The sequence below is a fragment of the Furipterus horrens genome, unplaced genomic scaffold, assembly GCF_987537825.1.
Source record: "Furipterus horrens unplaced genomic scaffold, mFurHor1.1.pri manual_scaffold_10, whole genome shotgun sequence".
Classification (NCBI taxonomy): domain Eukaryota; kingdom Metazoa; phylum Chordata; class Mammalia; order Chiroptera; family Furipteridae; genus Furipterus; species Furipterus horrens.
The window spans coordinates 51,038,728-51,052,851 of NW_028327180.1; the positions used below are offsets into that span (position 1 = coordinate 51,038,728).

Here is a 14,124-nt window from a genome sequence, read left to right on the forward strand (position 1 = left end):
TTAATCCTTTCAGTATTTTTTGAGTTTTCTGGTAATGTTGAAAAGGAATGGAAAAGGTGGAGCCTTTTGGTGCTTATAGCTCTGAGTGTACCCCTAAAGTACTTATTTGCATGCTCAATCTCTTTTATATTGCTCTATAGATAAATGTCATCCACAAGTTTTTTGTCTCCTCTCAAAGGCATGCCATGTATCAACAGAACAAAGAAAACTTCCAGGATGAGTGCACTAAGCTTCTGGTTGGCAATATTGTCATAACCCGATACAACAATCGTACCTATCGTATTGATGATGTGGATTGGAATAAGACTCCAAAAGATAGCTTCACCTTATCTGATGGGAAGGAGATCACATTCTTGGAATACTACAGGTAGAGAGAAGAAACTGGACTTGGTGGTGGGTCACTGGTGGGAGGCATAGTCTACCATTCTGTAGCATAATACTGAGTTTCATAGTGGTGTACAATGGGACACTTAAAATAATCGAATTGGTAATATGCCTAAGAATGAATGAACTCCTTTGTGGGATTGGACCTGAATATGCCGCCCTTACAGTTTCATTACTTTTAATACTTTTGGAAGTTAATTCGTAAATTAATCTCAGGGCTTTGAATTGCATTTCCTTTGCTGGTTTGGTTAGAAGTCTGGTTGGAGAGCTTAAATGCAAGTCATTAATCATTCAACTATCATTTTGTCTTTCTAGTTGCCTAAGCCCTTTAACCTGATGCAGTTTTAAACAAATACTTTCCTTGACTGTTAACCTGTTCCTCTATTTAATTGCAGCAGTAATTTGGGTCTACCTTTTCCAGTTACAAATATGCTGTGATGAGTTTCTGATGGACCCTTGACAAGGGTATTTTGCAAATTAGCACCTCAGACCTGGTTAAAACACTCAAGACTATGTCGCTGTAAGGGTAGTGATAGTGATGCTGATTCTGAAATTTTTTCCTCCTCTGTCCTACTGTAGCAAAAACTATGGGATCACAGTTAAGGAAGAGGACCAGCCATTGCTGATCCACAGACCCAGTGAGAGACAGAATAACCAAGGGATGGTGAGTAAGGCTGTCCATCAGCCGCTCTTGGCCTTCTTCACGGCTTTGGGAGCCAAGGAGCAGTAATTACATTGTGGCTGGAGAAGGCTGTTGCAGTTTTGTCTGTGTCTTCTAGCCAGAGATGCCACCTCTGTAGTCTTTGCTTTTGAGATCTCCATAGTGAGGAGCTAAATAGTCATATGTGCGAGGTAGATTAAGGAATCAAGAGAACTTGAGAATAAAGAAAAAAAGGCTGGATTCATTAGGGAAGTTTTAGACATTTTAAGAAGGCTGGGCTGGGGGAAAGTGCCTTGACACCTGACTCTTCTATCTTAAGTGTGGAGGTTGTAGATTGACAGGCTAAGATAAGGTGGAGGCACCAGCCTGATAGGATGTATGTATTGTCTTAGCTTGTCTGCAAGTCAAGAGGGACAGAATTTTTTCCTAGTTCTTTCTCTCCTTTTGACAGTTTCAATATTTTTCCCTTTACTTAATGTAACAGCTGTAAGTGTTGTGTTGGAGGGGAAAAGGGTAAAATACCTGTAGTGATTCACTGCCTTCCGGGGTTTTATGCTTCTTAGCTTGCCAGTGACAGCTCTGCAGGGCCAGCGCTGGGCATGGCATGTCCTGTGCAGAGCAGGGGACAGGGTCCTCTTCTACATTTTCCCCTCTAATCTCTCTTCAAAGCTGCTAAAAGGTGAAATCCTGCTGCTGCCAGAGCTTTCCTTCATGACTGGGATCCCTGAGAAGATGAAGAAGGACTACAGGGCCATGAAGGTAAGAAATGCCTGCTTGAGCAGACCTTTCCAACAGCAGATTGAGCTAGAACTGTGCCAGACTGGCATCTTTACGTGGGCAGGTCCATTCTCCAAAACTCCAGTTTTCCACTTTGTAAAACATGATCCATGCCCCTTCCCACAGACTATAAAAGCCAATCCAAGTCTCCTTTTGAAGGTTGTTAGAACAGTAGAGTGACCAGATTATAAGGTAAAAGGAAGCAGTTCTCCCTTACCAGTCCAGTGGATGACTTGTAAACTGATCATTTGATCATAAATGAGATTCTATGAGAGCACTTAATTTTTTTGAACATTTCTATAAGACTTCAATTTATATAAAGGGATGGAAGAGAGAGTGTAGGAGAAAGTCAATAAGTCAGAGGATGAGGTAGAAGGACAGAAGTTCATCTTGCAGGGCCTGGGGAGTCCTGGAAGTTTCAACCTCAGTTTCAGTAGGAAATAGCCTGAGGTGCAGATGAATCCAGTCCCTGGGTGCTTCACCTACACACTTTCAGGGACTGCTGGGCCGTCCATGCTCGAGACCTTCTGCTGCCTCACCCCTCTAGCCCATGTCTGTCTAATCCTTGGACCATGCTGGTCTCAGATGCCACACTGGACTGTCAGTAACATCATAAAAAACCTGACATGACGCTTACAGTTCCTGTAAGAGGTTTCTTTCATGTGTACCCTCTGATATTTCTGCCTTTAATCTGTGGGTAGGGCTCCTTTCTTACAACTCCCAGTTGCCTAATGACTTTATCACCACAGACTCCTCTTACTAACCCTGACTGCCTCTCAGGGAATAACAGCTGTATAATTGATTAGTCCCAAAAGAATAAATAAAGAACTCAATTTGATTCAGAATCTTCACCCACACTTGCTGTACACTTGTTAGATATTCATTTAGCAATAAATATTTAGAAAGCAACTGTCATTGGCTAACCTCTGGACGAAAAAACTGATGTTAAATGGTTGGTTCAGTATGACATAAAATATAAGACTGGATGTGGTTTTCCATTCAGTTATATTTCCCAAATATTAAATGGGTAAAATAAAGTTCCCTTTGCTCTTGTTTCGTAGAATCTTTTAGGAAATTTAAATTCAGAACATAGCATTGAAAAAGAGATAAGACTTAGGTATCATGAGAGAGAAAGAAATAATAACATTTAAAATTCTTTCATGATTAAAATTTTAATCTTATACCTTATTAACATTCCTGAGAGATATTTATTAAAGTCCTTGGAGACACTTGAAAATTTTTACAGATTTCAGTATGAAGATTTCTTATGAAAAAATTAAGCTTCCAGTCAAGATAGAGGTGTAGGTAAACATGCTTTGCCTCCTTGCACAACTACAGCCAAAATTACAACTAGACAACAAAAAAAATATTGCTCAGATATATCAGAAAATCAAGCTGTATAGAAGTCCAACAACCAAGGATTTAAAGAAGCGTCATCTATTCAGACAGGTAGGAGGGATTGAGACGGAGAGATGCATGGAGGGGTATAGAGATGCGGAGTGGCACGGAGAGGCATAGAGGTATGGAACAGGTGATCCCACATTCAAGTGTGGTGGATCAGAAAGTATACCTAGGGAGCAAGGGATCCTAACCCTGACCAGCCAGCCCAGGGTTCCAGCACCAGGAAGATAAGTCCCCATAACTTCTGGCTATAAAAACCAGTGAGGCTTGGGGCAGTGGAAAAAACGGCAGGATTCCCAGGAGACTCCTCTTAAAGGGCCCACAACGGTCTTAGGACTTATGCAGACCCACCCCCTCTGGGATTCAGTAACAGGGCAACAGCTGGAAGGGCACTGGTAGCATAACAGCTTCCTCCCAGGCAAAACTCCAGAGACCACGCAGCAGCACTGCCCTCTCTGTGCCCTCTCACACACAGAGCCATGGTAAAGCAGCAAGAGAAAAGCAGAGCATTATCTACAAAGGAGTTCCCGTTAAGACTATCAGCTGATTTCTCAAACTCTGCAGGCAAGAAGGGACTGGCAAGAAGTATTCAAAGTGATGAAAAGCAAGGACCTAGATTACTCTGTCCAGCAAAGCTATCATTTAGAATGGAAGGGCAGATACAGTGCTTCCCAGACAAGCTAAAACTAAATGAGTTCATCATCACCAAGCAATTATTACATGAAATGTTAAAGGGAATTGTATAAGAAAATGATCAAAACTATGAATAATAAAATGGCAATAAATTTACAACTATCAACAACTGAATCTAAAACTAAGCAAACAACCAGAACATGAACAGAATCATAAGTATGGGGATAGTTTGGAGAGTTATCAGCTGGGATGGGGAAGGGGGAGAATGGGGAAAAAGGTGCAGGGATTAAGAAGTACACATTGGTAGGTCCAAAATTGAGGGATGTTAAGAAGAGTTTAGGAAATGGAGTAGCCAAAGAACTTAGATGCAGGACCCATGGACATGAACTAAAGGGGGAGTTGCTGGAGGGAATGGAGGTATGGGGAAGAGGGGGGTAAAGGGGGGGTAAATTGAGACAACTGTAATAGCATAACCAACAGACTATACTTAAGAAAATATTTAACACTCATTGAGGTTTATTTAACCTCATACTGAAAGAAGTAATGCTTATAACTAATTATCTTCATTTTAATTGTACTTAGGATTTGACCCAGCACATTAACTTGAGCCCCAAACAGCACCATAGTGCTTTGGAATGCTTGATACAGAGAATTTCAAAGAATGAAACAGCCAACAATGAACTAACACACTGGGGACTCTGTCTGCAAAAGGATGTGCATAAGGTAACCCAGAAAACGTGATGTGGTAGGAACCAGTGATTTCAGAGCTTTGTGAGACTCAGTGGTAACTTCCTATCTTATCTTTATTTTGGAGTTCTTGCTTTATTATTTTACTGTTTTTTTTTTTTTTGGTCCTTCTCATAATACTTGAATTTCCTAGACTTAATTTGTCTAGTATCTCTTACAGATTCTTCTTTTGTATTTCCCAGGGATCTGAGCTGTTAATTTCCAGTTAATTAGATAGCAAAAAGAATATTAACTTAAATTTTACTGCATTTTCAGTTTTCCAGCCCAAATTACTTTTATAAGCATAAGATGAGTCTGATGCTTTACACACTTTTGCCAATATGAGTATCGTTCATTGTGTTAGACTTTTCTAATGTTAAGAAAACCATTAACTTTTTTATTATGAAGTATATTGTTGTTGTTTTTTGTTTTTTTAAGAAACCAAACAGTAGAAGTCATAGGAAGTAAAAGTCCTCCATAATTACACTTTCTCACAGATAATCACTACTGAGTATGGACTTACTCAGTTTTCTGTGGTACATACCTTAGCATTCTTTTTTTTTCTTTTTTGCAAAAACAGGTTTGTAGTTAGAAATGATTTTAAAGATTACAAAATAGTCCATGATATTGCTATATCATCAACCTAGCTATCTTCCTATTTTGGTATACTTAGGTCTAACTGATTTGTTATTCTTAACTTAATTTGTTCTTTCATTATGTTTATGCCTCTTGCTTCCAGCTTTTCCTGTGTATAAAGTAGAATAGTAGTTTATGTTCAGCATATTAAGAAATTTTATCTTCAGTTTTTCCCTTAAAGTAAATTTATTTATGTATTCAAAGATTTAACTCATTTTTAGAGGGGAAGGGAGAAAGAGGGAGAGCGATATTAATATTAGGTTGCTTTTTGTGCACCCCCTACTGGGGACCTGGCCTGCAACCCAGGCATGTGCCCTGACTGGGAATCGAACTGGTGACCCTTTGATTCGCAGGCTGGCGCTCAATCCACTGAAACACACCAGCCAGGGCTCCCTTAAAGTATATTTAAAGATTATGTTCCTGCTTTCCTTGAAATTATAGTTGTTTTATAGGCATTTTCTGCTTCTAAAAAGACAACGTTTTCTAATCTCTTTCTTGGGAGACCATATTAGAAGTAACAGGGACAAGTCCATGTTGTGGAGCTGAGCAGTCCCCAGAGAGAACAGTACCTGTGTTTTTCTAAATAGTGTTTGCAGATGGTTCATGTCATAGGTACTTTCTTTTCTGTTTAGATTGAAGGACGTATTCTGCCAATGGAAAGAATTAACTTACGGAACACTTCGTTTATTTCATCTCAGGAAGTAAACTGGGTTAAGGAAGTAACCAGAGACCTGTCCATCTTGACTGTGAGTGGTTTTCAGGGTAGTGAAAGGAGGACCAGTATTCCTGACATAGTGGAAATCAGGAAGGAGGAATGATTTAGTGCCTTCTTTTTGGGAGAACGTTCCAACTGAATTCTATTCTTAATTTTATCTACTAAACCAGGTCCTTCAAAGAGAGCAAGGTGATGAGTTGTTAGAGGCAAGCCCTTTGCTTGACCATGGACTTAGGAAAAGAAAATAACTTGCTTTGATAATTCATGTAGTACCAACCTACCACTCACTCTTGCTTTCTCTTCCTCCTCTTTTTTCCTGGGGGTTCCTGGAAGATGTGAAATTAAAACAGTTCCCTATCAAGAGAACCAAAGAAAAAAAATGTTTTTGGCTAACCTTTATGGCCACACATAAAGTACACACATCTTTTTCTAAACTTTTTATTGAAATATAGTATATTCAGAGAAAAAAATACACTTTTAAGTGTATAGCTGGATGAATTTTCACAAGTTAGATCTGTGTGATTACACAAAGGATTGAGAAACAACTTTACCAGAGCCCCAGAAGTACCTGTCCATGCTCCTAGTTACTACCTACCTCTCTCCTTACCCCAGAATAGCCACGACCCTGACTTCTGACAGTGTAGATTTGTTTCAAATGTGTTTTTCTTTTTTCAAATTATAAGAGAGAGTTTATTTAGGAAGTTACAGAGGTAGGAGAAGTGAGCCAGCTGGGCTGTGTAGGCTCAGGAAACAAGTTACAGAAGCAAAAGAAGGGCCCTTGGAGCTTAGGAGAAGGCAAAGGTAATGTGCCTGGGGAAAGCAGAGGGGGAGGGGAAAGGCTCAGCCTGCTCCTGAGAGGGAGGGTGTGTGTTGTTTTCACCTGTTTCTGTACAGAAAACCATAGTCCAGATTTATTTCTTCAACCTTATATTAGTGAGTTTCACTCATATTCTTAGGTGTGGTTGTAGAGCTTCAGTTCTCATTGCTGTATAGTATTCCATGCCCTGATTTACTTACTGCACACATCTGTGTTAGTAATAGGAAGTAGATAAGGCAGGGCTCAAGCCAAGAGAGTGAAAAGCAATTTATTTTCTAATAACATCTCTGGGATGTGAGTTTGGAGTGTTCAAGTTATGAAGAGTACTAAAAATAGCTTGTTGTTCCTAGGTCCCCATGCATTTCTGGGCACTCTTTTACCCAAAGAGAGCAATGGACCAGGCTCGAGAACTGGTTAACATGTTAGAGAAGATAGCTGGCCCCATTGGCATGCGCATAAGCCCACCAGCCTGGGTTGAACTAAAAGATGATCGAACAGAGACCTATGTCAGAACCATTCAATCCATGCTGAGAGCAGAGGTAATAATTTAAATTGAGTAGATTTATAGGATGTCTGTTCTAAAATACTTTGAACATTTAATTTTAAATAAACCTGGGTTATCAGTCTGCTGTGATGCTGTTCAGAAACCTGTGTCTTACTCATATGCACATGAAATACTGACAAAAATAGCCTTTACACCCTTCGGTTAATTTTGCTTCTCTCATTCTAGGTTGGCACTCTCCTGCTAGCATTCTGTTCGTCACGTAACTGGCTCAGGGAATAGCTGACTTAACTTCAGTTTGTTATCTACATAGAACATATCGTGCTCAGAAAGCAACTTCTTGGGCCAGTTGCCATCTTGCACGATTCAGTACTGAGCTATTCCAATTTGGTCTGGTTCTAGATTCAAATTGCTCTAGTGATGAACTTGGCAGGTGGCCCATCAGCTCATTGCTGATAGCCCATTAGGATCACTGGAGCTGAGCAGGTCATAGTCCTCACAACTCGGTAGTTCAGGCCTGCAGTTCTTATCTGTATATACATAAAACAGAGGAAGAATATTAAGGAGGAAACAAAAGTAGAGGCAAGTTTTTGGAAGTAATTAGTCCTTGAATTTTGACAATCAGTTCTTATGGAATCAGTACTAGAATTAGATTCTTTTGGTATCATAGCTTTCTGTGTTTGATACACCACTCTGGGTGTATCCATCTATAGCAGCACGCTCATGTTCTCTTTCTCTTTGTAATTTCCTCCTGTCTTCTCATGCCTACTGTACTCTGCTGTGGCCTCCCCTGTGCCTGGTCATTGATGAAGTTTGCTTTGCTTTCAAAAGAACAACCCAGTTCAGTACATCCACTCACCCATTCCACAGCTTCTCATGTTCTTTTCCTGAAAGTGTATTCCCAACAGTTTTCAGGCAGCATGGATATGAGTTTCGTTCATAACGTTTACCAGGTTTAACTCATATTGGTATTGCTGTCTCTCTGTAATCTTCATGGCATTCTCTTTTATTATTCTCTTCATTAGGGGTCACAAACTCAGATGTCTACTGGAGCCAGATGAGTAACACAGATGAGTAAAGTGGGCCAGGAGGGGACTATAATGAACTAAAAAGAGTAAACCCCCTGACGGCAGCTAAAAGCCCAGCTTTGTCAAATTGATTTTTAATTTGTCTGTTTTTTTTTTTTCAATAGATGCAAAAAAATCTAGATTTGCATATGTGTGCACCTCCCTATGTTTAAATACTTGCTAATAATAATAAAAAAAAAAAACTTAAAAATCATTGCAGGGACTGAAAACCACATCTGTTTGCTAGACCCAGCCCATAATAGGCTCCCCATTTTTAGCCTGTCTTCTACATGACTTTGGAAGTATACTTTGATGTGACTGCTGGAACATCCTCTGAGAAGTCTTAATCTAATACTAATCTTGATTTCCAATAGAGTACTATTGATTACCATTTATAGCCGTTTTTGCCAACTTTATTTTTGCTGGAGTGCTACTGTATTCAGACTTTGAAAGATTCTCTATTTTTAATACTGGATCTCTAAAGCAGTGAGGGTTGGAGGGTGTTGATGTGAGATGTGCTGCTGGCAATGCCATTCTCTCCTTACCAGAGAGAGCGTGCCCTACTTACAGATATGGCAGTAGCCTGATTTTCATCTGCATTTGGCCCCAAATTGTTTCTTGTGGTATTGCATGCCATGTGTCCTCAAAGTTATGTAATATGAATATAATAAGGTGCTTAGTTTACTAAAGTGAGTGGTAAAAACATGGCAAAGAATTGAAAGCACGTAATAAGTAACCCTCGCTTATTTTCAAGTCTGGTCCTTTTCCAGGCATCTTAAGTTTCCTAATAAATAAAAGAGATAATCAGCTCTCAGTCATTTTTGGTAACATTACATATCTGTGCAAAGAAGCCCTGGACCTAACATTCAGGTTCAAGGACCCTTTTCTGTATTAGAATGTCCACCACCTTTGTTTGAGTCCTCTCTCTACCCTCAAGGTGCCTTGGCTTCGCAGACTGTCAGACTGCCTCCAACTGGAGCCCTGTCCAAGTTCTCAAGCCTGACTTACATATACTTTACCTCCTCAAGGGGAAGATACAGATGGTTGTGTGCATCATCATGGGCACACGTGACGAACTCTACGGGGCCATTAAGAAGCTGTGCTGCGTGCAGGCTCCGGTGCCTTCGCAGGTGAGTGGGAGCTGGGCAGGAGGTTCAAATGGAAACTAGCCTCCCTTGAGACTTGGAAAAGAGGGGCAGGTATGAGCAAAAATACTGAAGTAACTGTTAGAAGGTAGCATATGCACACCCTCCTACAAAGCCTTCCCCTTATTAAAGTAACCTGGAGAATAGCAGCTGCTGTTCGTAAGTGCTGCCTTCATGTTCCCAGATTAGTACTTTTGCTTGTTCAGAGGGTGGGTCTCCCAAGTGGTTTCACATGACTGGGTTCTGAGATTATAGGCTTCACTCAAAGAGGAGAAAGCTATTTTCCTATGGAGATTGAAAAAGTTTTTACTCTGCATGAGATCTTTTGAAGGTTTTTGTTTGTTTGTTTTTAAGGTTTTATTTATTTATTTATTTTTAGAGAGAAGGGAAAGGATAGAGAAAGAAAGGGAGAGAAACATCGATTGGTTGCCTCTTGCACTCCCACTACCAGGGACTTGGCCCACAATCCAGGCATGTGCCCTGACAGGGAATTGAACCAGTGACCTTTCTGCTTGCAAGCTGGCACTTAATCTGCTGAGCTGCACCAGCCAGGGTTTTGTTTTTTGATTTTGGCTTGTGTTTGTGTTGTGCGTGTATGCATGTGTGCCTGCCTAGAAATCCTAGAATCAGAACTAGTAATGCAGAGTGTATTAACTGCTAACTGGAGTTTCTTAAACAAATATAGTATACACTTTGAATTGTTTAGATTGTCTGAGAGGTTGACAGTGTCTTCTTTCCCCATACCTTTTGGTCCCTTCATTACAGGTCATCAATGTCCGAACCATTAGTCAGCCCAACAAGCTTTGGAGTGTGGCCCAGAAAATTTTACTCCAGATTAACTGTAAATTGGGTGGTGAGCTCTGGGGAGTGGATATTCCTCTGGTGAGTGATGCTGAGATGTGTCTTCATTCAAGTCAACTCTCCAGAGAATCGTGCCTACCTGTTTTCCTCATAGGGTCAGCCCTACTTCCAGTGCTTAGCATTCTAAATGAGTTCATTGATTGTTTTTGTATTGCTTAAGAGCTGAGAATGGTTTTTGCCTTTTTTAAATGGTGAGACAAAAATAAAGCTAATATTTTCTGACACATGAAAATTAGGTGGAATTCAGTTGTCACTCTCCTTAAATGCAGCTTTATTGGAACATCCTGTAGTCCTTTACGTGTATCGTGGCTGCTTTTGTGCTGCAATAGCAGGCTGAGCAGTTCCTGTGGAGACCACGTGGCTCAGAAAGCCTAAGACATCTAGTTACTCTGGAGTCCTTTCCAGAAAAAGTGTGCTAATCCCTGGTATAGGTCTCTTATTTTGTACTGTGTTTTAAAGATGTGTTGATTCCAGTCTTGTTTTTCCTTTCCCAGAAATTATTTTCACATGTTGCTTTGGGGTTCAGATAATAATTAAAGATGGGGTTTTTTTCATTCATTTTTCATTTTCTAACACAGAAACAGTTAATGGTGATCGGGATGGATGTTTACCATGACCCCAGCAGGGGCATGCGCTCCGTGGTCGGCTTTGTGGCAAGCATCAATCTGTAAGCACCCCGCGTCGTGCCACTCTTGTTTGGTTACCTCGTCTTGTTACCTAATCTTAAAAATATAGCAAATGTTTTTGAGTATTTCTTTTTTTTTTTATAAGTATATTTTATTGATTATATTGTTACAATAGTTCCAATTTTTCCCCTTTGCTCCCCTCCGCCCAGCACCCCCCTCCCCCAATTGAGTATTTCATAGTATAGTATAAGTATACTCAACTCCATCCTCCTCTGTCTTCCTACAGTATTAGTTTACACAGTCTATTTACCAGCCTTGTCACATGTATAACTTCCCTGGCTGCAGTGTAGTTTCCTTCAGAATGGGGACTGTGTCTTGTCGGTGGTGTTTTTTTTCCCCAAAATGAAGGTTTTTTTTTGTTGTTGTTGTTCTGTTTGTGAAATTAAGGCATGCCCATGCAAATACCTGCTAAAAGTTAAAAGTGAGTTTTTTTATGGTTCATTTTCTGTTAACCACTACCTAAGGTTTGATGTATATATACTTTCAGATTCTCTTATGCATATACTAAACACATAGGTGCTGTAGATATGTGTATACAAATGGCATAGCATTATGTACACTGTTCCTCAGCTTGATTTTTGTACTTAAACTATATATTTTGGACATTTTTTCATATCAGTACAACTAAATCACAACCGGTTCTCTTTAACTCTTGTATGGAGTTTATTGTATGCCACAACACTGATTATTTAATTAGTCCTCTGTTGGTGGATATCTACATTGTCCAGTGTTTTCAGCTAGAAGCAGTTTTGTGGCAAGTATCCACAACTATGCCTATATTTTTACATTCTGTATGTGGCTTGTATGTGTGTATGTTACATGTGGCTTCACATGTAACATAAATACATTTGCTGCTTGTTGTGGCCTTGGTGCTTAGAGAAGCCTGTGTGTGCTGCCATTCAGGCTGTGAGCCTTCCTCTGTAAGTGTGTGTTCATGCTTTCCTCTTCCTCTCTCCTTACTGCCTCCACCCCAGCACCCTCACAAAATGGTATTCACGAGTGGTGTTCCAGATGCCGCATCAAGAGATTGTGGACAGCCTGAAGCTGTGCCTGGTGGCCTCCTTAAAAAAGTTCTATGAGGTGAGGAGAATGGGAATCCCCAAGTTTCAGGGTTTGGAGGAGTGCGTACCCAAGCACTTGCAGAGGAAGTCTGAGTTAGTGGAAGGGATCCCACTTTGAAGGTGAGTCTTAAACGCACGGAAGAGTTGGTTATTGTTGAGTAGGCACCTCGACAGGGCTGCTTTCAGTCTGCTGCTTGTACAGAGCGGCTACGGAGCTAACTGCTTTCATTCAGTTCGGTAAATAACGATTATTTCCCAGGTCGTGAACCTGATGCCTGTAGACATAGTCTTCGTGCCCCTATCAGGGAGACTGGGGGTACATTTCAGCAATTAAAGCAATTTATGAATTTACTCAGCTTTATGGCTGTCATTAGGCACTGGCTCTTTTCATTTGGGTTCAAGACAAATGCCACCCTATAAATCATCCATAGAACTCAAAGGAATGCTAACCATGGAGAATTGCTGTCATTAAGCTGATACTGGGTCTGGAAAAATGAACAAGCAGAATACTGGGTTTTGACTTGGCTAGTACATCAAAGGAAGCATTGATAAGTAACTTTCATTGCTTAGGGTCAGAGTTAGCCCTTTGCATGGAGATTAACCAGCAAGAAATGTAATAATTTCATGTGATTAAAGTCAGTCTCTAGAACTCTTCCTTGTTTCTTTTTCAAGTAACTGTTTCTTATGGTGTCAGGATTAATCAGAGATTACGTAGAAAAAAAGTTGAATTTTTGTCTCTAAGGAGGTCACTGTGATATGTTACTTTGTCACCAAGTTCTACCACACCTTCCTTTTTCTTGTTGTTACTGCTTTCCTGCCAAGTTGTGTCTTTTAGGCCCATGCTCAAAAGTTACTTCCGTGAAGCCCTGTCCTTTACTCCTGCTCAGCTCTTAGCAAGACTTACATTTTTATGTTTCTCTCCCAAGGCCCTTAGTTTATATTCTGTGTAGTTATTAGCATATCCTGCCTTACATTAATTTCTTGGATCATTATGTATCTTTTCCCTTGTAACTTACCTGAGCACTCTGATTCTTGATGACTGTGTAAGAGATTCCTCTAAAACTTAGTGACATGCAGTGAACATTGATGGTGTTCATGGTCAAGAAGTTGGACAGGGCACAGTGGGCTCCTATTCCTCCTCAGTGTGGTCTTTCCACATCTGCTCACTGGGCTTCCTCACAGCACGACGTGTAGGTTCAATGTATGAGTGTTCCAAGAGACTGAGAGAACAGGTGCAAGTCATGTCTCCTTATACCTTAGCCTGGAAGGTCATGCAGCATTTGTTCTACTGCATTCTATTTGTTGGCTGATGTCATTATGAATATGCCTAACAGTTTACCCCGCCAAGCCCTTAGGAACTCTTTAACATAAAGATTTTTAAAATAGCCCTGCCTGGTGTGGCTCAGTGGATTGAGTTCTGACCTGTGAACCAAAGGGTCACTGGTTTGATTCCTGGTCAGAGCACATGCCTGAGTTGCAGGCTAGATCCTTAGTTGGGGGCATGCAAGAGGCAACCACACATTGATGTTTCTCTCCCTCTCTTTCTCTCCCCTTCCCATCTCTAATAATAAATAAAGTATATTTTTTAAAGATTTAAAAATAAGTTATAGTTTATAGCTTAGAGATTGTTACAAGTCGAATTGTGCCCCCACCCCTAAAAGATGTTGAAGTCCTACCAGTGAATGTGACCTTATTTGGAAATAGGGTCTTTGCAGATGATCCAGTTAAGATGAGGTCATTAGAGTGTATGACTGTCCTTATGAAAAGAGGAGATGTGGATACAGAGACCGTACATGTAGAGGGAAAGCAATGTGAAGACACAAAGAGATCACAAAGGAACATCTAAGGCAACCAGGAGCTAGGAGGGAGTCATGGCAAAGACTCTCCCAGGCCTCAGAAGGATCCAGCCCTGCCAATGCCTTGATTTCAGAATTGTGGCCTCCAGCCCTGTGAAATTGTACATTTCTATTGTTTAGGCCACCCAGTTAGTGGTACTTTGTTACAGGAGCCCTAGCTAATGAAGACACAGCCAGCTTTTGGCACCTGCAATTG

The 14,124-nt window shown here is 40.5% G+C and overlaps 1 protein-coding gene across 1 annotated transcript in view; it reads left to right on the forward strand.

Moving 5' to 3' along the window:
- PIWIL2 (piwi like RNA-mediated gene silencing 2) overlaps positions 1–14,124 on the forward strand; it is a 60,012-nt gene that overhangs the window by 22,892 nt on the left and 22,996 nt on the right. Inside the window, exons 10-19 of the mRNA XM_090288961.1 lie at positions 179–367; positions 964–1,048; positions 1,715–1,804; positions 4,439–4,579; positions 5,851–5,964; positions 7,101–7,289; positions 9,348–9,449; positions 10,230–10,346; positions 10,904–10,992; positions 11,986–12,091. Coding sequence (XP_090145087.1) covers positions 179–367; positions 964–1,048; positions 1,715–1,804; positions 4,439–4,579; positions 5,851–5,964; positions 7,101–7,289; positions 9,348–9,449; positions 10,230–10,346; positions 10,904–10,992; positions 11,986–12,091 — 1,222 coding nt within the window. The remainder of the gene's footprint in view (positions 1–178; positions 368–963; positions 1,049–1,714; positions 1,805–4,438; positions 4,580–5,850; positions 5,965–7,100; positions 7,290–9,347; positions 9,450–10,229; positions 10,347–10,903; positions 10,993–11,985; positions 12,092–14,124) is intronic.